The 22,188-nt window shown below is 50.5% G+C and overlaps 1 protein-coding gene across 1 annotated transcript; it reads right to left on the reverse strand.

The window, feature by feature from the left end:
- Positions 1–225: 225 nt before the first annotated feature.
- LOC117803799 lies at positions 226–14,351 on the reverse strand. The gene is made up of 7 exons (XM_034668528.1): positions 14,136–14,351; positions 3,826–4,007; positions 2,440–2,585; positions 2,268–2,302; positions 1,788–1,969; positions 402–547; positions 226–264 (listed from the first exon to the last, which is right to left on the reverse strand). The coding sequence occupies exons 1-7, from the start codon at positions 14,336–14,338 to the stop codon at positions 226–228; spliced, it is 933 nt and encodes a 310-aa protein (XP_034524419.1). The 5' UTR covers positions 14,339–14,351.
- Positions 14,352–22,188: the final 7,837 nt, after the last annotated feature.

The following is a 22,188-nucleotide window of genomic DNA, read 5'->3' on the forward strand; positions in this document are numbered from 1 at the left end:
ATCCATCCATCCATCCATCCATCCATCCAACCATCCATCCATCCATCCATCCAACAATCTATCCATCTATTCAACCATCCACCCACCCACCTATCCATACACCCATCCATCCGTCTCTGCCACTTAATCGTTCTGCGACTTTAGGCGGATCACTTCCTTTCCTAAGCCCATTTTCTTACCTATGGGGATTGTAACATCTATATCACGGGACTCTTCTGAGGGTGGTCACACATGTTGGTCCACCTTCCTCCCTCCCCTCTCAGCCTGTTGGACATATGAGGAGATCAACTTGCCCCAAATCATTTAGCTGTACCAAAGAGCCAAGATTTGAACTGGACTTGGGGTCTGGCCCTCCCCTCTGCTCCCCATGCAATCCCTCCAATGGCCCAAGCAACTCCCACCTTGGGGTTGTCTACAAAGTAATCATGGATGGTTTCCAGCACCAGGTTGGGGGTTCCATAAGCCATGTTCTTGATCTTCTTGATGATGTACTTCAGGCGGAAGGGGTCTGAACTATTCAGGTCCCGGAGCATCTTGAAGCAAATGGCTAAAGAAGATGGAAAAAGGTGTGAGGATTGATGTGCTGTGGGAAGGTCACATTGTGCCATCAGGGATAAGTGGGTAGGGAAGGGGTAGGCCAGGAATGGGAAACAGTGATCTGAAAATGAGGACTGAAGAATTGAACACATTGGGAATTCCTGGGCCTCCTGACTGTCCAAAGAGTCCTCCTGGAATTTGAGATAGGATAAGAAGCAGGAATGCATGAAGGTTTCAAACCCTTATACACCATGCATATTTCCATCTGTTCATTTCATTCAACCAATTTTTTGTGCATTCTTTTATCCAATCATCTATCATCTACCTATCCATTGATCCATCTGTCCATCCACCCACACATTCATCCATATGTCTATTTGTCCATCGATTCATCTACCCATCCACCTGTCTGTCCATCCTTACACTTACCCATCAATCCATGCATTAACGAGTGTATCCATCCATCTATCTGTCACCCATCCAGTCATAAATTTGCCTATCTACCTGTCCATCCACCCATCCATTTGGAAGTTTATTCATCCATCCAACACACATTCACTCAAATTAGCCATCCATCCTACTGTCCCTCTATCTATTCATTCCTTCACCACTTCACCTTCCATCTAGTCGTTCAACATTCAATGATGTTCCCTCTGTGTCATCATAGGGCTGTGCATGAGGACTCAAGGAGGAGTCAGGGCCCAGCTCAGTTCTGAAGGAGCCTCCAGCCCGTGGGAGCCCTACCCACTATGTGTGGACTCTGGTTCTGCAGTTGTATAAAAGGCCCTGGGCACAAAGAGAGGGGAGGGGCATTACATCTCAACAAAGATGGAGGGACATTCAGGACTAGCTACTCAGAGGTGGTGGCAATTTAACTTTGCCTAGAAAGATGAAGGCAAGTCATCCTTAGAATGAGGGGCAAAGCATTCCTGTGAAAGGGCCAGGCCTAGGCCGAGGTCCTAAGGTGCGAAAAGGTGTGGGAAGAAAGTGGAAGGTGAAGTGTGAAGGAGGGAATTTTTGGGCTTTGGATGGTGCCTCAGGAGACATGAAGAGGCCAAGGAGGTATGTAGGGCTCTCTGCTGAAAGCCTTCACTATGTCCACAAGGTCCTTGACATTCCCAAGATCCCAGGGGTGTGGATTCCTTCTGGTCCTCATCCCCAGGACTTTTTGAGTGGAGGAACCAGATGGAGTCTGCTGGAATCTGACCACCCCATCTCCACCCTGTGAGAGTCCCAGGGCTGTTGATCACCTGCATTGTAGGCTTCCTTCATGAACATCTTGTGCTCCTTGGGCACAAGAGCAGCCTGGCTGCTCTGTGACTTGCAGAGCAGGATGGTGGTGGGGTGTGCTTGTCTGTCCCTGTGGGCAGGGTCCTGAGGTAACTTCATGCAAGATAGGTCCTTCGTGGGTCTGGAGACATGGGAGAAGATTCTGAAATGGAAAAAAGGTCCAAGGTGTGTGTATCTGGCACCTTTGTGTGCGTTCATGAATGCAAGCACNATCCATCCATCCATCCATCCATCCATCCAACCATCCATCCATCCATCCATCCAACAATCTATCCATCTATTCAACCATCCACCCACCCACCTATCCATACACCCATCCATCCGTCTCTGCCACTTAATCGTTCTGCGACTTTAGGCAGATCACTTCCTTTCCTAAGCCCATTTTCTTACCTATGGGGATTGTAACATCTATATCACGGGACTCTTCTGAGGGTGGTCACACATGTTGGTCCACCTTCCTCCCTCCCCTCTCAGCCTGTTGGACATATGAGGAGATCAACTTGCCCCAAATCATTTAGCTGTACCAAAGAGCCAAGATTTGAACTGGACTTGGGGTCTGGCCCTCCCCTCTGCTCCCCATGCAATCCCTCCAATGGCCCAAGCAACTCCCACCTTGGGGTTGTCTACAAAGTAGTCATGGATGGTTTCCAGCACCAGGTTGGGGGTTCCATAAGCCATGTTCTTGATCTTCTTGATGATGTACTTCAGGCGGAAGGGGTCTGAACTATTCAGGTCCCGGAGCATCTTGAAGCAAATGGCTAAAGAAGATGGAAAAAGGTGTGAGGATTGATGTGCTGTGGGAAGGTCACATTGTGCCATCAGGGATAAGTGGGTAGGGAAGGGGTAGGCCAGGAATGGGAAACAGTGATCTGAAAATGAGGACTGAAGAATTGAACACATTGGGAATTCCTGGGCCTCCTGACTGTCCAAAGAGTCCTCCTGGAATTTGAGATAGGATAAGAAGCAGGAATGCATGAAGGTTTCAAACCCTTATACACCATGCATATTTCCATCTGTTCATTTCATTCAACCAATTTTTTGTGCATTCTTTTATCCAATCATCTATCATCTACCTATCCATTGATCCATCTGTCCATCCACCCACACATTCATCCATATGTCTATTTGTCCATCGATTCATCTACCCATCCACCTGTCTGTCCATCCTTACACTTACCCATCAATCCATGCATTAACGAGTGTATCCATCCATCTATCTGTCACCCATCCAGTCATAAATTTGCCTATCTACCTGTCCATCCACCCATCCATTTGGAAGTTTATTCATCCATCCAACACACATTCACTCAAATTAGCCATCCATCCTACTGTCCCTCTATCTATTCATTCCTTCACCACTTCACCTTCCATCTAGTCGTTCAACATTCAATGATGTTCCCTCTGTGTCATCATAGGGCTGTGCATGAGGACTCAAGGAGGAGTCAGGGCCCAGCTCAGTTCTGAAGGAGCCTCCAGCCCGTGGGAGCCCTACCCACTATGTGTGGACTCTGGTTCTGCAGTTGTATAAAAGGCCCTGGGCACAAAGAGAGGGGAGGGGCATTACATCTCAACAAAGATGGAGGGACATTCAGGACTAGCTACTCAGAGGTGGTGGCAATTTAACTTTGCCTAGAAAGATGAAGGCAAGTCATCCTTAGAATGAGGGGCAAAGCATTCCTGTGAAAGGGCCAGGCCTAGGCCGAGGTCCTAAGGTGCGAAAAGGTGTGGGAAGAAAGTGGAAGGTGAAGTGTGAAGGAGGGAATTTTTGGGCTTTGGATGGTGCCTCAGGAGACATGAAGAGGCCAAGGAGGTATGTAGGGCTCTCTGCTGAAAGCCTTCACTATGTCCACAAGGTCCTTGACATTCCCAAGATCCCAGGGGTGTGGATTCCTTCTGGTCCTCATCCCCAGGACTTTTTGAGTGGAGGAACCAGATGGAGTCTGCTGGAATCTGACCACCCCATCTCCACCCTGTGAGAGTCCCAGGGCTGTTGATCACCTGCATTGTAGGCTTCCTTCATGAACATCTTGTGCTCCTTGGGCACAAGAGCAGCCTGGCTGCTCTGTGACTTGCAGAGCAGGATGGTGGTGGGGTGTGCTTGTCTGTCCCTGTGGGCAGGGTCCTGAGGTAACTTCATGCAAGATAGGTCCTTCGTGGGTCTGGAGACATGGGAGAAGATTCTGAAATGGAAAAAAGGTCCAAGGTGTGTGTATCTGGCACCTTTGTGTGCGTTCATGAATGCAAGCACAGTAGACACTGAGAGTCATGTTGGTCAGGATCAGGCTTGGCAATATCCTTCTGCGTGTCTGCCTTTCTGTTCAATGGTCTGGCTGAACTCCAAGGGAGGGAGTAGGGAAGGAGTCTGGAGGCCTCAGGGATGTAGTTAAGTAGGCAGCATTGTCTGTGGGCCTGGAAAGGCCTGACTCTTAGCAAGTGTTGGTGGCACAGACATGACTGGCAGGACCTGGAGGGCTCTAGGGTATGGCATCCCCAGCTCCAGCTCTTGCACTGACTTGGAGGAGCCAGTCTTCTCATGACCACACACGATACTGCCCTGGCTACCGAGAAGTCACTGAGGGGTCTTTGAGGGAGGTCCAAGAGCTGCAGAGCAGGTGGGAGCAGGAGCCATGAAGATGGGTGCACTGGACCACAACCCCACCTGTGCCCCAGGCCCCACCATCCTGGTGCTTGAGAACAATTATGTGTGCATGATGGAGACACTGAGAAGAGCTGTGTAGCAGGGGCAAGGAAGGACATCAGCCCTCACCTCTTCTTTTGCAAATATGGGGACAGCATTCCCTCAGACTATGCTCATTGCCAGAGGGGCCAAAAAAGGAGGCATCCTTCATTTTTGGGGTAGTGTCAAAGCTGTTTGTCTCACAAATTCTTCTTGGACCCTCCTGGAAGGAGTGGCTTCTGCTCTTCCTGCCCTGGAACCTCATTCCTTGTTCACTCACAGTTCCCAGTTCCTAAGTACTGACCACAGGCATTCTGTGTTCTTTCTAGCCACTAAGGATATATAGATATCTAATATCTGATATTAGTGGGTTTGTATATTCCCCCTCCTCCAATTTTTGTGTTGTTTAAAGCAGGAGGGGGAATCTGGTCCTTGTTGCTCCATCTTGGATGGAAGCACTGGTGTTGTCTTCATCACCTTCAGGTCTCTGGGGTTTTTCCTGAGTGCAGTGTGGAACCAGAGATTATTTTGAGTGACATTATCTCATATACATTTCTTATGTGGTAGAATGAATTAATGGGTAAATGTTAAAAGAGATGAACCACCTTCTAATATACCACATAATGTACCTATAGAATTTGTTGATGGTTTGTTGTCTTGCTCACATTGAATAAAAGATTACCAGGCACACATGGAGCAAGAAAACATGACCCCTAAGTAGGAGGAAAAAAATTGATCAAAAGCAACACAAAAATGACACAAATGAGAGAATTAGTAGACAAGGACATTAAATGTCATTGTAGCAATATTCCACATGTTCAACATGGTAGATTAAAACATAAGCATGCTAAGGAGAGACATAGAAAACATAAACAAGATGAAGAATACAACGTTTGAGATTAAGAAAACACTGGATAAGTTTAAAAGCAAATTAGACACTGTAGAAGCAAAGATTAGTGAGCTTGAAGATACTACAGCAGAAACTACCCAAAAATGGAACACAAATGGAAAAAAAGACTGGAAAAATGGAACAGAGCAATCAGTGAATTGTAGAAAAACCTCAAAGGGCATAGTGTGTATGCAATGTAAATCCTCACGGGAGAAGAAAGGGAGACAGAAAACAATATTTGAGGAGATAATATCTGATTTCCAAATTAATAAAAACCAAAAATCCCACAGATCCAAGAAACTCAATGAACCTCAGTGAAAAAAACATAAAGAAAACTAAACCAAATGACATTGAAATAAAATTGCCTAAAGCCAATGCTAAGAGAAAATTTTAAGAAAGGAAGCCAGAGAAAAGTCAGAGAAAAAAAGACACATTATGTGCAAAACTATAAAGAGCAAGAGTATAGTTCTAGTCAGAAATAATGCATGCGGGATGCCTGTGTGGCTCAGTCATTAAGCTTCTGCCTTCTGCTCAGGTCATGATCCTGGGGTCTGGGATCGAGCCCCATGTTGGGCTTCTTGCTCTGCAGGGAACCTGCTTCTCCCTCTCCCTCTGCCCCTGCTAGTGTTCCCTCCCTGTCTGTCTCTGTCAAATAAAAAATTAAAAGAAATCTTAAAAAAAGGGAAATAATGCAAGCATTGGAGACATGGAGCAACATTTTAAAACACTAACAGAAAAAAAAGGGCAAACTAAAATCTTATACTCAGAGGGAAAAAAATTAAAAACTGAGGGTATAACCAAACTTTATCATATGCACTAAAGCTGAAAGAATTCATAACCAGCAGACCTGCACCATAAGAAATGTTTGAGGAAGTCTGTCAGGCAGAAGGAAAATAATACCAGATGGAAATATGGAAACACACAAAAGAATAAAGAACAGTGGAAATGGTAAATATGTAGGTGAATGTAAAATATTTTTTCTTATTTTTCAAATTTAAAGTAAAGTTCTTATTTTTCAACTTTAAAGTAAAAATAACAATGCCTGGTGGGGCTTACAGCAAATGTAGAAGTAAAACATATGTCAACAATACCATAAAGGCCAGGAGAGGGAAATGGAAATAAAATACTGTAAGATTCTTATACTATAAGTAAAGTGCAGAATATCACTTGAAGGTAGGCTGAGATATGGTAAATTTGTAAACTATAAGCCCTAAGCAATCACTAAAAAATCAGAGGGTAAACTAAAAATATATATAGCTAATAAGCCAACAAAAGATACGGGGGCAAAGAGGAAAAATAGAACAAAGAAGAGAAGAAACAAAGTGAAAACAAATTGCAAGATGGTAGATTAAAACCAAATCATATCGATAGTCACATTAAATGTAAATGATTTAAATATCTCAATCAAATAGCAGAGACGGTCAAATTGAATAAAAAATCAAGACTCAAAAAACGCTGCCTATAAGAATACACTTGAAATATAATAGACACAAATCAATGAAAAATAAAGGATGAGAAAAGAGACCATGCTAACAATAATCTAACGAAAACAAGAGTGGCCATACTAATATCAGTAAAAGTATATTTTTGAGTGAATAATATAACCAGGGATAAAGAGCATCAGTTCATAATGATAAAGGGATCATTCATCAAGATGACTTACAATTCTAAATGTTCATGCACCTAATAACAGAACTTCATAATATATAAAAGGAGAAATAGTTGAAGAATAGTTGAATCATAGTTGAAGATTTCAGTATCCCTCTGTCAATAATTGATAGGGCAAGAAGACTGATAATCATTAAGGATACAAAAGACTTGAATAATACTCTTAGGTAATGTAATCTGATTGGCATTTACAAAAATCTCCATCTAACAACAGAAGAACANCTAACAACAGAAGAACGCACATTCTCTTCAAGTGCACGTGGAACATCTACCAAGATAGATCATATTCTGAGCCATGAAATAGTCTCACTAAGTTTAAGAGGATTCAGATTAAACAAAGCATACTCTTTGACCACAATAGAATGAAATTAGAAATCAATAACAGAAAGATAGATGGGATATCCCCAAGTATTTTGAAAATGAAATAACAATTTTAAATAATGCATGGGTCCAGAAGAAATTGAAAGAGAAAGTAAAAAGTATTTTGAACTGAAAGAAAATGAAAACACAGCATATAAAAATGCATAGGGTGCAGCTAAAGCAGTGCTCTGAGGGAAATTTATAGCATTCAAATTTTTTAAAAGATTTTTTAACTTATTTATTGGACAGAGAGAGACACAGCGAGAGAGGGAACACCAGCAGGGGGAGTGGGAGAGGCAGAAGCAGGTTTCCCAAGGGGCAGGGAGCCCGATGCGGGGCTCAATCCCAGGACCCTGGGGTCATGACCTGAGCCGAAGGCAGACGCTTAATGACTGAGCCACCCAGGTGCCCCTATAGCATTCAAACTTATAGTATTAGAAAAAAGTAGAGGTCTGAAATCAATGACCTAAGTTTCCATCTTAAAAACTAGGGGAAAAGGGGCAAATTAAGCCCAAAGAAAGAAAATAATAAAAAGTAGAGCAAAAATCAATGAAGTAAAAACAGAAAAACATTAGAGAAAATCAATGAAACCAAAGCCGGCTCTTTGAAAAGATACACACATTTGATAAACTTCTATCAGGCTTTATTTATTAGGGCAAAAAGAAAGAAGACATAATTATTAGTATAAAGAGTGAGAATAAGTATATCATTAAAGATCCTACAGACATTAAAAAGATAGTGAGAGAATATTATGAACAACTCGATGCCAATAAATTTGACAACCTAGATAAAATGAATTCCTTAGTCATAAAATAACAAAGCTCAGTCAAGAAGAGCTGAATAACCAGAATAGCCATTTGTCTATTATAAACATTAAATTTGTGGTTGAAGACCTTCCCACAAAGAAAGTGTTAGGGTCAGATGGCTTTTCTCTTAAACTCTACCAAGCATTTAAGGAAGAAATGATACCAATACTATAAAACTCTTCCAGAAAATTAAAGAGAGAACACTCCCTAACTCATTCAGTGAGGTGAGCATTCGTATCCTGATACCAAAACCAAAGAAAGGCACTGCAAACCTTCTTAACATATGAATCCAAAATATACAGATATACATATCTGATAAGTAGACCTTATCCTGGGTATGCGAGGCTGGTTGAACAATTGAAAATCAGTCAATGTAACTTACCATATTGGTAGATTAAAGAAGAAAATCATATAATCATCTCAGTAGATGCAGAGAAAGCATTTGACAAAATTCAATATATATTCACAATAAAACAAGAATTAAAGGAATTTCCTTAACCTGATTAAAAGCATCTACAAAAATCCCATAGCTAATATCATACTTAATGGTGAAAGACCAAATGTTTTCCCCACATCATTGGGAACAAGGGAAGGATGTCTGTGCCACTTCTATTCAACATGGTAGTGAGGGCTCAGTCAATACAAACAGGTAAGAAAAGAAATGAAAAGTGTGCAGATTGGAAAGGAAGAAACAAGCTATCTTGATTTATAGAGGATGTTATCACCTAATTAGAAAATTCCAAAGAATCTACAAAAAACCTACTAGAACTGAACAGTGAGTCCAGCAAATTTGCAAAAATAAAGTCAGAATGCAAAATTCAGTCATACTTCTCTATACTGGCAATGAGCAATTGGGACTTGAAAATAAAAAGGTACCATCCATGAACAGTAGCATTAAAGATCATGAGATATTTAGGCACACTATCTAACAAATAATTGCAAGGTCTGTGAATTGTAAAATATAAAATAACAGTGAAAGAAATAAAGAAGACTTTAATAAGTGGAGAGATAAACCACGTTCATGGATCAGAAGACTCAATATTGTTAAGATGTCAGTTTTGTAAAAATATATTTAAATAGTCAATGCAAAAAGTCCAGAAAAAGACTCACATGTACAAGGCTAGCTGATTTTTTAAAAAAAAACTTAGCTGTATTAATTCAACTTAATTTTTTATAATAGGCCGCACCCAATATGGGGCTTGAATATACAACCCTGAGATCAAGAGTTGCATGCTATACCCACTGAGCCAGCCAGCCACTCCAAGGCCAACTGACTTTTGATAAAAGTGCAAAAGAATTCAATTAAGAAAGTGTATTCAACAGATTGTGTACAGTAATTGGATGTACACATGCAAAAATAACCCCCCCATTTACACTTCACACTCTATACAAAAATTAACTCAAGACAGATTGCAGACCTAAAAGTAAAACCTAGAATCTAAACTTCTAGAAGAAAACGTAGGAGAAAATCTTTGTGATCTTGGATTAGACAAAGATTTCTTAGGTGTGATACCAAAAGCACAATCCATAGAAGAAAAAATATTAAGTTGGATTTCATCATAATTAAGAACTGCTTCTTGAAAGCCATCTAGAAAAATGAACAGATAAGCTGTGGACTTAGAGGAAATATTTGCAAATCACATCTGATAAAGAACCATATCCAGAATATAGAAGTAACTCATGAGACAAAACAAAAACTCAAACACGAACACAAACAGTCTAACAAAATACAGACCGAAGATTTGAATAGTCGTTCCAGCAAAGGAGATAAACAGGTGGCAAATAAACACATAGCAAGTGCCCCACCCCATTCTTCACGAAGGCAACAAGTGGAAACTAAAGTGGGATATCGCGCCACGTCTACTAGAATGGCTGAAATTGGGGAAAACCCTGAAAATACCAAGTGCTGGTGAGGTCGTGGGGTAACTGGACCTCTCACACGTTGCTGGNTGTGATACCAAAAGCACAATCCATAGAAGAAAAAATATTAAGTTGGATTTCATCATAATTAAGAACTGCTTCTTGAAAGCCATCTAGAAAAATGAACAGATAAGCTGTGGACTTAGAGGAAATATTTGCAAATCACGTCTGATAAAGAACCATATCCAGAATATAGAAGTAACTCATGAGACAAAACAAAAACTCAAACACGAACACAAACAGTCTAACAAAATACAGACCGAAGATTTGAATAGTCGTTCCAGCAAAGGAGATAAACAGGTGGCAAATAAACGCATAGCAAGTGCCCCACCCCATTCTTCACGAAGGCAACAAGTGGAAACTAAAGTGGGATATCGTGCCACGTCTACTAGAACGGCTGAAATTGGGGAAAACCCTGAAAATACCGAGTGCTGGTGAGGTCGTGGGGTAACTGGACCTCTCGCACGTTGCTAGTGAGATGTGAGATGGTATGGCCAGTGCGGAAAGTAAGCGTGGTGCTTTCTTGGATGGTTAAACGTACACTCGCCACCCGGCTCTGCCGCTCCACCCCTAGCTGATTATTCAGGCGCAAGAACAACTTACTTTCACACAAAATCTGTATGTGAACATTTATAATGGCTCTGTTTGTAATGGCCCCAAACTGAAGAAATGCACGCGTCCTTTGATGAATGCATAAGGGAACTGTGTGTTACATCCACGGAAGTACTAATCGGCAACAAAAAGAAATGAATCACTGAGAAACACAGCAACATGGATGGTTCTTAAACTCATCACGCCGTGCGAGGGAAACCAGCCCCTGCAAGCTACACACTGTATCGGCCCATCTGGATGGCTTTCTGAAGAAGGTCAATGAAACAGAAAACAGATTAGTGGTTTCCAGGGATAGGAAGTTGGGGGGTGCTCACTACAAAGGGCAAGGGGGACTCTGGGGAGACAGACCTGCTTCCTATCTTGCTTGTGATAGTGAATTCACGGCTGTATGACTTTGTTAATACTCGCAGATTTATCCACTAAAGAGAGTGAATTTTACTGTACAGAAATTATACCATAATAAAAAAGAAAGCAAGATCTTTAAGAACAGAAATGATTTCACCCCCTCTCTGGTCTCATTTCCTTCTGCTTTCTCTTGCTTATTCCATCCCAGTCACAGTGAACTCCTGCTGCGCCTCAAACCACCAGGCACATTTCTACCTCAGGACCTTTGCACTGGCTGACCCTTCAGTCTGGGGAACAACTTTCCTCTAGAGGGCTGCTCGGCTCAGTTTCCTACCTCCTTCGAGTCTTGGCTCAATTATTACCTCCTAGATGAAATTACTTAAAATTGCAGCGTACCGCTACCCCTTTCAAAAGTTTCCCCATCACTTTTAACCTTGTAACATGATATAACTTACTTTATTACATCTACTGTTTATTGGCTGTCTGGCCCACTGGAAGGTAGCCACAAGGGCAGGGATCTTTATGTCTTGTCCCCAGTTGTATCCTCCAACACCTGCAACAGTGCCAGCACACCAGGCACACACACTCTACGGTGGGTAGAGGGATGTTTCAAAGCAACAGTCAGCCCATCCTCATCTCTGGAAAGCCCTGTGACAGCCCCCCAGCTCTCTCCCCGACAGCTCCCTCACCAGGATCCAGCTGCCCAAGCCTGTTCCACTTGACTGGTGGCCCTTTGCTCTCCTGGGCCCGCTGCCCAGAGCATGGGTCCTTTCTCCCCCTCTCTCCCTTTACCTTTCAGGGCAATGCACAGAGACCCACCCTTCAGCCTCCTTGACTTGGAAAGAGCATCCTGGGGTTGGGGTGCCTCCCCTGACTCCGTGGCTGACCGAGGGCCCACCCTGGCTCCCCTGAACCTCGGTGTCACTGCTGACAACCCCCTGGCCCTTTTCCTTCCCAAGTGTCCCTGGGGATGTGCTGGCTGTTCCTGGGTCCCCAACATGTCCCAGGGCAGGCTGTCAGTGAGGGTCGACAGAACGAACGACTGAGCGGGTGAGTCTGAGGCACGCTGCCTTGGGGGGTGTCCCTCAGACAGTGAGACCCTCCTCCTGCCGTCCTCCTGGAGCTGTTCCTGGCAGTCCTGCCTCTTCCAGCTCCCTTCCCAGATGGCGTTCATGCTCACTTCATCCCATAGCCATCCCAAACTGAGGGCCCACCCCCCCCATCTGCCTCTTTGGGAACCACTGACCAGGTGGCCAAGCAGGGGACACTACGGGGGTTGCCAGACATGTTGCATTTCTGCACTCAGCAGACTGTCCTCAGGAAGCTCCCACATCCAGGGCACATGTCGGGATGACAGCGTTTACAAGGTGTTGGGGCAGAGATGGGCTGCGCCCCTGGCCTGGAGTGGCTGGCCATCTCCACAGTTCCAGAGCCCTCCACAGTGCCCAGGGCAGTCTCAGCCCTTCCTGCCTTCATTCCTTCAGCGAGTACTTGTTAAGTGCTTACTGTATGCCGAGTACTGGGGATTCGTCTGCGCGAAACACAGAGAAACCCCTTCCCTCGTAGTGCTTGCATTTGGGGGCGGAGGTGATGGACAGAGTCTGACCTGTGCCAGCTGGGGACAGTGGGATGGAGAAATCGAGCAGGGACAGGGTTTGGACAAGCTGTGGGGCCATGTTAGACAGCTGGCCAGGGAACCTCGGCCATTGTGGTGCTTCTGGGGCGAGGCTGTCCGACGGGTGCCTGGTGTGTGGGTGCTGGGTGGCTGGAGGAGCGATTGATGCGTAGATGAAGGCATTCTGGGGGGCCCTCGGCCCAGCTGCTCACAACGTCCTGCTGGAGAGGGATGGGTGCCCCTCTCGTCACATCTCCGACCCTCCACCCCCACCGTGTTACACTCCATACTGTTCTCACACACCAACCCCAAGGGGATGCCGAGACACAGACAGATTCAGCGACCCGTCCCAGGACACACCACCTCTGTGGTTCAGACCCAGCCTGAGCCCGAAGCCCGCATCCTGGGGACGGAGGCTCAGTGCACGCTCGAACCTTCCTACCATCTCTCAGAAAACCAGCCACTTCCCTGCCACTCCCAGAATGTGTGGCCTTTCCGCCGGAGGCTGGCTGGGCACCTCTGTGGGCATCTCACCAAGGGTTGGGGCCTGCTCCCCTCTGCCCCGGGAGGGAACTGAAGCTGCTCAGTGCCTCCCACGAGCACTTGGCCTGTATCTTGCCCTAAAACGGCATCCTAGCCCTGTGCCGACCAAAATTGAATATATTTTTAAATACAGAAAAACGACAGAAGCATAGTCAGGCAAACAGCTGCAGAGGGGAGTGTTTTCTCGCCTTCAAAGTGATCCAAGATGTGGCAGAGGAGACGGGCCTGACAGCACACACGGAGACAACTGCGTGCAGACCAAAATAACCGAGTTCAAAGCAGGTACTGAGCTGCTCCTTCTGGACAGCCCACCATGATGGGCATCGCAGACAGGACTCCAGCTCCGGAACCCACCCAGGGACAGGCTGGAGAGCACCCCAGGCGCCTGAGGCGGCAGGGGAGGGAGCCCGCCCACCTCTGGCCTCATGCAGCCTCGCTCAGGACGCACCGCGTCTTTGCAGGGACGCGGGCCCTTGTACTGCTGCCCATTCTGCAGATAAGGAGCTGAGGCTCGGGAAGCAGGCGGACCGTGTCAGCCCTTCTGCCCCTCTGTCCCCTCACTCACTCATGCAGTAGGCGTGTGTGGACGTGGACGGTGACACGCTGCCAGCCTCACTGCTGTCTCACAAGCAGCCAACAGCGAGGGCGCATTTGGATGCAATGCCCTCCCTCCCGGCCTCCTCCCACTGAGTCAAGGGCTGCCAGGTGGGGCTCCACCCCAATTCCGGCCCCCGGCCCCCTGCTGTTCCTGGCTGCAGGGACTCCTCTTTCCTTGGCGTGGGGCCTGGGACTCGGCCCCAGATGCTCCCTGGGGGGTGCCCCTTGCTGTCCTGCAGGGAGGCACGCTCCTGAAAGATGGAGAAGCCAGGGTACCTGTGGGAAGCAGGGCATCGGGCGTCTCCTTCTGAGTTCCCACATGTCCCAGCCTGGTGCTGGGCTGACCTGGGGTTCTGGGACATGACCGATGGCGTCCTATCAGCCACGGTGAGGCTGTGTGGCTTTTCCGAATGCTGCCCATCCATGTTGGGGTGCTGTTTGGAGAACCCACAGACCCCAGCCTCCAGCTCTGTCCTCATGCCCAGTGGGGCAGCCCTATCTCTGCGTATCCCCTCCCCCTCCCCAGCCGGCCNCACAGAGACCCACCCTTCAGCCTCCTTGACTTGGAAAGAGCATCCTGGGGTTGGGGTGCCTCCCCTGACTCCGTGGCTGACCGAGGGCCCACCCTGGCTCCCCTGAACCTCGGTGTCACTGCTGACAACCCCCTGGCCCTTTTCCTTCCCAAGTGTCCCTGGGGATGTGCTGGCTGTTCCTGGGTCCCCAACATGTCCCAGGGCAGGCTGTCAGTGAGGGTCGACAGAACGAACGACTGAGCGGGTGAGTCTGAGGCACGCTGCCTTGGGGGGTGTCCCTCAGACAGTGAGACCCTCCTCCTGCCGTCCTCCTGGAGCTGTTCCTGGCAGTCCTGCCTCTTCCAGCTCCCTTCCCAGATGGCGTTCATGCTCACTTCATCCCATAGCCATCCCAAACTGAGGGCCCACCCCCCCCATCTGCCTCTTTGGGAACCACTGACCAGGTGGCCAAGCAGGGGACACTACGGGGGTTGCCAGACATGTTGCATTTCTGCACTCAGCAGACTGTCCTCAGGAAGCTCCCACATCCAGGGCACATGTCGGGATGACAGCGTTTACAAGGTGTTGGGGCAGAGATGGGCTGCGCCCCTGGCCTGGAGTGGCTGGCCATCTCCACAGTTCCAGAGCCCTCCACAGTGCCCAGGGCAGTCTCAGCCCTTCCTGCCTTCATTCCTTCAGCGAGTACTTGTTAAGTGCTTACTGTATGCCGAGTACTGGGGATTCGTCTGCGTGAAACACAGAGAAACCCCTTCCCTCGTAGTGCTTGCATTTGGGGGCGGAGGTGATGGACAGAGTCTGACCTGTGCCAGCCGGGGACAGTGGGATGGAGAAATCGAGCAGGGACAGGGTTTGGACAAGCTGTGGGGCCATGTTGGACAGCTGGCCAGGGAACCTCGGCCATTGGGGTGCTTCTGGGGCGAGGCTGTCCGACGGGTGCCTGGTGTGTGGGTGCTGGGTGGCTGGAGGAGTGAGTGATGCGTAGATGAAGGCATTCTGGGGGGCCCTCGGCCCAGCTGCTCACAACGTCCTGCTGGAGAGGGATGGGTGCCCCTCTCGTCACATCTCTGACCCTCCACCCCCACCGTGTTACACTCCATACTGTTCTCACACACCAACCCCAAGGGGATGCCGAGACACAGACAGATTCAGCTACCCGTCCCAGGACACACCACCTCTGTGGTTCAGACCCAGCCTGAGCCCGAAGCCCGCATCCTGGGGACGGAGGCTCAGTGCACACCTCGAACCTTCCTACCATCTCTCAGAAAACCAGCCACTTCCCTGCCACTCCCAGAAAGTGTGGCCTTTCCGCCGGAGGCTGGCTGGGCACCTCTGTGGGCATCTCACCAAGGGTTGGGGCCTGCTCCCCTCTGCCCCGGGAGGGAACTGAAGCTGCTCAGTGCCTCCTACGAGCACTTGGCCTGTATCTTGCCCTAAAACGGCATCCTAGCCCTGTGACGACCAAAATTGAATATATTTTTAAATACAGAAAAACGACAGAAGCATAGTCAGGCAAACAGCTGCAGAGGGGAGTGTTTTCTCGCCTTCAAAGTGATCCAAGATGTGGCAGAGGAGACGGGCCTGACAGCACACACGGAGACAACTGCGTGCAGACCAAAATAACCGAGTTCAAAGCAGGTACTGAGCTGCTCCTTCTGGACAGCCCACCATGATGGGCATCGCAGACGGGACTCCAGCTCCGGAACCCACCCAGGGACAGGCTGGAGAGCACCCCAGGCGCCTGAGGCGGCAGGGGAGCGAGCCCGCCCACCTCTGGCCTCATGCAGCCTCGCTCAGGACGCACCGCGTCTTTGCAGGGACGCGGGCCCTTGTACTGCTGCCCATTCTGCAGATAAGGAGCTGAGGCTCGGGAAGCAGGCAGACCGTGTCAGCCCTTCTGCCCCTCTGTCCCCTCACTCACTCATGCAGTAGGCGTGTGTGGACGTGGACGGTGACACGCTGCCAGCCTCACTGCTGTCTCACAAGCAGCCAACAGCGAGGGCGCATTTGGATGCAATGCCCTCCCTCCCGGCCTCCTCCCACTGAGTCAAGGGCTGCCAGGTGGGGCTCCACCCCAATTCCGGCCCCCGGCCCCCTGCTGTTCCTGGCTGCAGGGACTCCTCTTTCCTTGGCGTGGGGCCTGGGACTCGGCCCCAGATGCTCCCTGGGGGGTGCCCCTTGCTGTCCTGCAGGGAGGCACGCTCCTGAAAGATGGAGAAGCCAGGGTACCTGTGGGAAGCAGGGCATCGGGCGTCTCCTTCTGAGTTCCCACATGTCCCAGCCTGGTGCTGGGCTGACCTGGGGTTCTGGGACATGACCGATGGCGTCCTATCAGCCACGGTGAGGCTGTGTGGCTTTTCCGAATGCTGCCCATCCATGTTGGGGTGCTGTTTGGAGAACCCACAGACCCCAGCCTCCAGCTCTGTCCTCATGCCCAGTGGGGCAGCCCTATCTCTGCGTATCCCCTCCCCCTCCCCAGCCGGCCCTGACCTCACCCCTGACGTCACAATGGTTCCAGTGCTCATGGCCCTTTTCCAGGGCCAGTGCTGCGGAACTGGACACTGTCCTGGGCACGTTATGTGTGTGCTCCTGATGTGGCCTTGGGCTCGGCCCTTCTGTCTCTGGCTTGTGAGGAACTCTGAGACCGAAGACCCAGCTAATCAAAGCCTGGGTTCCTGACCTAAGAAACTGTGAGAGCATAAATGTGTGTTGTTTTAAGCTACTACATTCTGGGGTCATTTGTTACACAGCAGTACATAACTGATACATGTTCTGTAGGAGTGAAAAGTGGCAGGATTAGGGTTCTTTATGACCTCCCATCACACGGGGCCATCGTCCAGTTGCAAGGCTGGGTCCCAGCATGGTCCCTTGTCCCCATACTTGGCTGTGGGAAGCCCTACAGATGGGGCTTGTGAGTGGGGGACTGAGGGCAAGGATGTTGCAGGGACAAGGGATGCTGGGGCTGGGACTGCTGCTGGGCCAGCTACCTCCAGCCCCAGGAACATCTCCCTCTGCCCAGCCAGCCCCTGGGCTCAAGCCCCTGTGGCCACACTGCAGGCAGCCCTGCCTTCTGGAAACAGCCATGTGTCTCACAGACAACAAACAGCCACTGCTCACCCCCAAGGCCATGGTAGCCCCCACGGTTCAAATTCCAGCTTTGGTACTGCTGGCTGGATGACTTCTCTGAAGCCATGACCTCTTTCTACATGGGGGCTGACAATGCCCACCCTCCCCCCGGTGGTTCCGACATTCAAGCTGCTTTTCTGTGAGCGGTGTTTGGTGCAGGACAGGTGCCCAACCCAGCACAGCGGCTGGGCATTGTGGGCGGCTTTGCCGGGTCTGACTGGGGTTAAACCTCATGACCTTCCTGTGGGATGGGAGTCTGGATTCTCAGCAGGTGGCCAGGAGGGAGACCAGGCCAGGCAGAGGGCGAAGTGAGTTAGGAGGCTGGTAGGTTTATCTAGGCCTCCCCAGGTCCCCGGTACTCTCTGAGCTTGTCACCTGGAGTCCTAAACGTGACCAAAAGCCAGACGGTGGGAGCTGTGATTCTCCCCGAGGCTCAGAGGTGAGGCCGTTCCTGGGGTCACTCTGAAATGGAAGGGTCTACACGTATCCCGGTTTGCCTGGAAACCCTGAACCCGAGTTCTTCCATCGCAGCGTGCTGAAGGGGACGGCTGAGAACAAGGCCCATATACTCATTCGTGAAGGAGGGTCCCTGGAAAGCTGGATCCTGCGAAGTTTCCAGAACAGGCTCCCATGCCTCCGGGGTATGTTCCTGGGACCTTTCTGCCTGGTGGCCTTGGCCAGGGGTGTGCCGCAGCGGCCCCCAAATGGCTCTTATGACTGTTCCTAAATTTTCAGGAAGGTGGGGAGTTGGTGGTTAAATACAGCCACAGAAGCTCACAATTAAATGCAATATATTAAAAACAGGTCATAAATACCCCAAACTCATCACTTCCTGATTATTCGACTAGATTTCACTGTGCCCCAGGAGTTATTTGCAGCTAGGGATCTGTTTGCCGGCAGCCACCCTGCGCCTCTGCCTGACTCTGTGGGCACAGCAGCCACACTGGTGGCGGGAAATCAGCCGCGCTGTGGGACTTGCGCCACAGACACCTGCAATGCCAGAGCAGAGCCCTTGGTTTTCTTCAGAGAGCTCCTTTTCAGGTATTTGCCAGGCCGATCGGGCAAGGTAGTCTAACCAGTCTCTCCTCCACTTGGGAATTTGGAACTGGGGCCAAGAGTGAGATCTTGGGGTTGGGAGGGGGACTCCTGACCCTTTTAGGGGTCTAGGCACAAAAGTGGAGACACAGAAGGAGACAAGCCCTGGGGGCATCGCAGGTTCTGGCCCTGACCTTCCCAGGGCCCCTTTGGGCCTTTTGGGTTCCTGCAATACCCTGGTCAATGGCGAGGCAGGTTTTCTGCAACCTCGTTTCTGGGGGAGAACTTTTCGGCAAGTCCTGGCCAAGCACAATGAAGGAGCTCTTCAGAGGTGGTGAAGTCCTATCTCTGCAGGGTTCGGGGGAGGCTGGATGTCCGGGAAATTCGAGCATTACAACAGGGTGGGTGGGAATGGACAGGCCTCCTGTGGGCCCACCTCCACCCCAGGGCACACGGGGAGAGTCACTGCCTGAGACCTGGGTGCTGACATTGGTCCATCTCTCTCCACCGCCCCCCACCATGAAAATGGCAAGATGTCAGGGTTGAATCGCCCCTGGCTGGGTCATGCCACGTGCCGGTCTCCCCAGAACCTGCCAGGAATTAGCACCATCGGGCCCAGGGACACCGCCTTTGCTGGATGTGGGCTCCCAGGCTGGTGGATCCTCTCATAACTGGGTGTGCTCACCACCCAGGAATGGGATGAAGCTCAGAGAGGGTGGGAATCTGGCTGGAGGTCACACAGCGGTCACTGGTGGAGCCCCTAACTCCAGCCCCGGGTGCGGAGGAAGCCTGCGCACCATCTCTCCCCTCCTCCCCAGGCTACGAGCAGGCGGGCGGGGCCTCGGGTTGGCGCCCGCCTGCGCCTCGCCACGTGGCCGGCAGATGGCGCTGCGGGCCCAGGCAGGTCTCGGCAACGCCATCCCCGCCGCTCTCCCCACCCCGAAGCCCTCCCCGCCCAGAAGGCGTTTAGGGAGGGGTCCCTGGGCAACCTGGGGGTGCTGACACCGCTACCCACCTGGAGGCGGCAGCTGTGGGAGAGCGCCAGCTCGCTCCCGCCTCCGAGCCTCTGCACGGGGGGGGGGGGGGGGGGGCTCCCTCCAGCTGCACTCCTGCTGGGGACCACACCAGGGGATGCTGTTACTGCCCTGGAGAAAAGGGGGCTCACCCAGGGAGGGCAGCCCAGCCCCTGCCTTGCTCCCCAGGCCCTGCCCCACTACCCCCCATCACCTCCCTTCTCCCAGCTGCAGTCAGGTCAGCCTCTGAGGCTTTTTGTGATGCCTTCCCCTGGAATGCCCTTGACAAAGATTCTCTGCTTGGTCAGGCTCCGGAACCTTCTCCTGGGCCCATCTGCGCCCTCCTGTGACATCCAGTTTTAGCAAGAAGCCCTCGCCCCCGCCCCCACCCCTGACAGCCCTCCACATCTGATCAGTTTCCTCACCTCTCCCACGCTGGACCCCAGATCGACCCAGAGGGCTGGTCCCTGCACCTGTTGTGATGGTGTTCCCTTGAATAAACCCGTCTCACCCTCTTCAACAACGGTGAATATTTTTTAAACACCCAATCCCTCCCCACCACACCCTTGCTTTCCTAAAGAAACTCCTTGCACTCCCCTATTTGCCCTCAGAGACCTGCCCCCCCCCAGGCCAGATCACCTCCTCTGTGAGGCCCCCCCTGCTTTCCCTGGCTCCCTGCAGAGGTTGCTTCAACAGAAGCTCATGCTGGGCCCTCTGGGAGGTGGGATGGGGGAGGCTGGGGTACTGACAGCAGGTGCCACCCTGAGACCCTCCCCCAGGAGCACAATGGCCCCACCTGACCACCTGACCTCCTCTCGGGATGTTTAAACCCACTGAGCACAAGGACCCCAGCCTCAGGTGGCTCATAGCCAGCGTCGCCACTCGAACCCTATGCTCCCTGAAGGTGGAGACCGGAGTCCTCCCTGCTGTGCTCTCGCACTTGGCAGGTGCCCTAACACGCCTGCCGGGTGAAAGAAGCAGATGGGCTCCTCCATGGAGGCTGCCCCGGGAGTGTCCCGCTCCTCATCTCTGGCCCAGGGTCAACAGAGGCCCCAGGGCCCTGCAGGTGCGCTGCCCAGGGCACACTCTGTCTTCCAGGGTCCGTTCCTCTTTCCAGACTCCTCTCTGAATCTTTCACAGAAAAAAGCGGGGAAAGGTTTTCTCCTCCACTTTCTGAAAATGAGATTTTAAAAATAACTCGGAGGCGGTGGCAGCGCCAGGAGGGGATTATCTGGGGGTTTGAGCTGCGCCCAGCGGGTCTCGTAGGGCCTGCTTGTCTCTGCTCCTTGGCTCCCCGCCACCAGGCCTCTCCCTGCACTGCTCTCTCCCCCGGACACCCTGGCCGGCCTCTCAAGGATACAGGCACCTGCATCTCTAGTGATGGGGAGACAGAGCAGGGAGGACAAGCAGTGGGAGCACTGCTGAGAAGGGAGGTGGACGAGATGGCGGTGGAAGGAATACTTGGGCTGTGACTCCCAGCTGAGAAGGGGACTGGCCCCTATTGTTCTCCCCGGTCTCCTTGGTGCTCTCCCTTCTCTGGTGAGCTCACTGCTCACCAGCCACATGGCCTCCTGGGTTCTTGTTCCTCAGGCGCTGTGTCTTTCTTGCCACAGGCCCTTTGCATATGCAAAGGGTGTCTCAGACCCACTTTCTCCCCCCTTCACATGACATACTGTCCTTCCTTAACCTCAGCTTCAATGTTATTTCCCCCAGGAAGCTGTCTTGGACCACAGAATAGTACATGGGGGTGTCCCCACAGCCCCTGCCTCTGCCCCAGCTCCCTGACAGTTTCCTTCTTCAGCCTTATCACAATTGGTAATTCTTTTATTTACTGACTTAACTTGTCTTTTTTAAAAAAATTTTATTTATTTATTTATTTATTTGAGAGAGAAAGATGAGATAGCAAGAAAGAGCATGAGCAGGGAGGAGAGGGAGAAGTAGGCTCCGAGCCTGCTGAGCAGGGAGCCTGACACAGGGCTCTATCCCAGGACCCTGGAATCACGACCTGAGCCAAAGGCAGATGCTTCACTGACTGAGCCACCCAAGAGTCCCTTAACTTGTCTTTTAGCTCCCTCCCCACCTAGACTGGAAGCTTCCCGAAGGTGGGGACCGGGGGACAGCTGACACCGTTTCCCACCCACATCACCTGGGCACTTCTTCCTGCTGTGTTTCAGTGCCAGCCTGTCTTCTTTGAGGGGCTCTGAGGCCACTGGCTGAAGGTGCCAGGGAGTCAGCCACTGGGAGGGAGCCTTGGTGGCTCCCCGAGAGAACCGCTTGCCTGATAACAGCCTCGATCAGCCTCCTTCCATCCCCTACAGTGTGCCCCTGGGTGGCTTCTCAAGTGACCTCTTGTCCTCAGATGCTTTGCCTTAAGGTCTGGGGGTGGCTGAATCATGGCCCACCCAAGATGTCAATGTGGAATCCCCAGAATGGGGAACTGGTATTCTGTACAGCAAAACAGGACTTTGTGGCTGGGATTAAGTCAGAGCGCTTCAGATGGGGAGATTATCCCCGCTTCTCCGGTGGTCCCTCAATGCAATCGCACGGATCGTTCTGAGAGAGGCAGAGGGAGCCTTGATGCCCAGAAAGAAGAGGAGGCCACGTGAGCACAGAGGCGGAGAGTGG

This window comes from Ailuropoda melanoleuca, chromosome 9, assembly GCF_002007445.2.
Source record: "Ailuropoda melanoleuca isolate Jingjing chromosome 9, ASM200744v2, whole genome shotgun sequence".
NCBI classification, from domain to species: Eukaryota; Metazoa; Chordata; class Mammalia; order Carnivora; family Ursidae; genus Ailuropoda; species Ailuropoda melanoleuca.